General features: G+C 33.3%; 1 protein-coding gene across 1 annotated transcript in view; it reads right to left on the bottom strand.

Moving 5' to 3' along the window:
- Positions 1-3,222, bottom strand: part of GRAMD1C (GRAM domain containing 1C) — a 41,288-nt gene that overhangs the window by 8,344 nt on the left and 29,722 nt on the right. The window contains exons 9-10 of the mRNA XM_023517861.1: positions 2,419-2,595; positions 1,319-1,376 (exon numbers count right to left, since the gene is read on the bottom strand). Of these exons, the coding sequence (XP_023373629.1) occupies positions 1,319-1,376; positions 2,419-2,595 (235 nt within the window). The remainder of the gene's footprint in view (positions 1-1,318; positions 1,377-2,418; positions 2,596-3,222) is intronic.

The raw sequence follows: 3,222 nt of genomic DNA, 5'->3' as shown, positions 1-3,222 counted from the left end.
GGGAATATTTTTTTAAACTTAAAAGTAATATCAAGAAAATCAAATTTATGAAAGTATTATGGCATTGAAATAGTATATAGGTGAATACTTCAACATGTAAATAAATTTTTCACAAATTAATACAAAAAAAACACTGATAATATTTGCTATTCAAAATTGTCACAGCAAACTGATTTAAGCAGAATATGGAAACCTTTTATAAAACTCTAAGGAATAACATCTTCTATGTTTTGAAAGCTACAATTAGGAAAAAACAGCTAATTTTTTTTTTCCAAAAAATTATCACCCAGAGCATATCACTGAGTCAGAACCAATTCATTTAAATCTAAGGGACTGCCTCAAGATTCATATAGAGCCATGTAAATATTAATACTCTACTAAGACTAGCTAATAGATTCCTATAAAATATCCTGAAATTTAAACTAATTGCCCCAGTCTTTCTCACCATGGGACGCTCAGATTCCTTGCAACAGAATAACCTGGGGTATGTGTTTTAAAATACCTATTCCTTACTACTCAACCATAAAAAAAAGAACGAATTTCTTTTAAAGCAACTTAGATAGAACTGGAAGCCATGATCCTAAGTATCTCAGGAATAGAAAAGCAAATACTGCATGTTTTCATTTATATGTGGGAGCAAAACAATAGGTATACATGGTTATTATAGAGCGGTACAACCAACTTCAAAGACTCAGAAGGGAGGAATCAAAAATTACCAATCAGGCACAAGGTACTCTATTTGGGAGCTGGGTACTAAAAGCCCTGACAGCACCACTACATAATTCATCCATGTAGCATAACTCTACTTGTACCCCCTAAATCTATTGAAATAATAAATAAAATACTGATTCCTGATCCCTACTCAGGACCTACTGAATCAATCTCTGCAACTGGGGCTGAGAAATCTGCACATTTAGCAATTTCCCCAAGTGAATTTTATGCACGTTAAAGGGTAAGAACCTCTCATCCAATCAAATAGAATAAATTAGCATTTTTGAAACTTCACATACATAAATATTCCCTTTAAATTTATGGAACTTCCCATATAAACCTGTGATGACAGAGATACATTAGATTAGTTAAAAAATAAAAAAGAATTATGAATGTATACTCTGTATTTTCTCAAATGTAATAATTCTTCTAAAAATACATCAAAAACTATCAGACTGTACCCTATAAAACTGCTATTTTTGTAGGCCAACATTGGCCAAATAGTGGCAATTTCTATACAATAATATACAGATGCATTCAAATTCTTTTGGAAACTAGTTCAAAAATGAAAACGTAAGTAAAATAAGCATTCACAGCAAATACTTACAAAATACTCATCACCACAATAACAGCAGTACTACAGCTTTCCACTTCCTTTTTCTTTCCTGCAGATCATAAGAAAAAAAGCTGCATTAGATAAGGACTATGATTACAACTGACAAAAATTTAATATTCATTTGAAAAGCACTGAAAATAAAATTTTAAAAATTATTTGTAAAGAGAAAGTAATTTAGAATGAATTCCCTGTACCTCCTTTTTGATTTTGATACCCTGAGTAACAGGAAACAGCCTACAAAGAGAAAACCTATAGCAATCATTCAAATTTGACTTACATTACAAATTAATTTACTCTAAAATTAAAGAAGAAATTCAATACATCAATCAAGCATGATACCTAGCTAAGTACTCTCTCTGCAAATAATATTTGAGTTGGGCTTACACAGAATGCTCCCCTCCTCAAAAAAAAAAAAAAAAAATTCCAAAATTAAAGAGCCATTACTCTTAAATAGTAGATAAACATATTCACATTAAGATATAAGTCTCAGAAGAAGGCATGACAGTTTTATAACTCTAAGAGGAGACAATAACAGTCAGTAGAAGCAAGATGTCTTCAAAATTAGAGTGAGGATAATAAAAGTCAAATTCCATCTTTACAATTTTGCTGGGCTGGCCCTCAGAGTACATAGGAGTAAGAGCAGTATATTCAAAGGTAGAAATCAAATGTCTATAAATGTAGGCAGGAAATAAACGGGCAAAGCAGTCCAGAAGGAGGGAGGATGGTGACCGTGCTGGGAGCTGTGGCAAGCTGGGGTAACACTGCTAACAGCACAGCTGCAAGTAAGCTCCAACCAACTGCTGCTAGGAAGGGGATCTGGGTCCAGGATTGTCAGATCTGAGTTTTTATAGAAAAATGTCTTAATTTCTAAAATGCCATGTATGCCAAATAAAACCGTTGTATTTGCCATGTGTCTGCCATTTTGTAACCCTCTTTTATAGTTACCTTTTAAAAATTCACTGTTCGAAAAACATTATCCAAAAAGGAGAGAAGAAGGGGAGGCCTCTTAATGGATATATCTTACAAATAAGAGGCACGTTCTACTTTACATTAATATAATTGTTCATCTCGGTTTACCAGGTGACAGCTACCTGTAACCCCCATTTTGGTCTCTAAGCTCACATCTCCAGAGGAACGCTGAGAAGAAAGTTTAGGAACTGTTTCCGTTGTTCGGTTGAATGGTCGCCTTCTCCTTCGTAGGCTGCTAAGTTTTCCAGGGTCTTCAATGGACTGATTTAATATAGATTCTTCTACCAACAAATCTGATTCTAAGAAGAAAATTTAAAAAAATCTTTAGATAGCGTGTATATAGAGCGGATACCTTCTCAACTATAAGATAAAGCAGTTTGGAGTCTGTTTGTTTGTTTAAGCCTTGGTAACTTTATTCCTTGGATCTTTATGGCCTAGATTCAAACTTAATAAAAAGCTTTAGAGAGCACAATGACCTCATAACGAGGGGTTTCATTATTCTAAGAAGAATATGTATTAAAAAATGATGGGCTAATTAGAGCAAATTTACTATTTTCTATATCAAATATTAATGCAATGATTTCAGTTAGAGAAATAACAGGCTACTCAAAACAGATCATTTGAAAGATTTCCAAGACAGGTTATAGTATTTGTTAACTTTAAAGGAAGGATTAGTGTATAACAGTTCTACTTTTCAGTGAGGGTTTGTAAGAGAGAAATACTGATAAAGAAAATCCACAAACAAACTTAAAACCTCATTTTTGTAATTAGTTTCCTTTGCCAGATTTCTTATTAGAAGCTCACTATCCAATAGCCAAACTAATTTTTTTTTTTGAGACAAGAGTCTCACTATGTCACTCTCTGTTGAATGTGGTGTCACAGCTCACAGCAACCTCAAACTCTTGGGCTTAAGCGATTCTCTTGCC

This window comes from Otolemur garnettii, unplaced genomic scaffold, assembly GCF_000181295.1.
Source record: "Otolemur garnettii isolate 467f Iridium unplaced genomic scaffold, OtoGar3 scaffold00122, whole genome shotgun sequence".
Lineage (NCBI taxonomy): Eukaryota > Metazoa > Chordata > Mammalia > Primates > Galagidae > Otolemur > Otolemur garnettii.
This window is presented reverse-complemented; position numbering and strand designations above follow the sequence as displayed.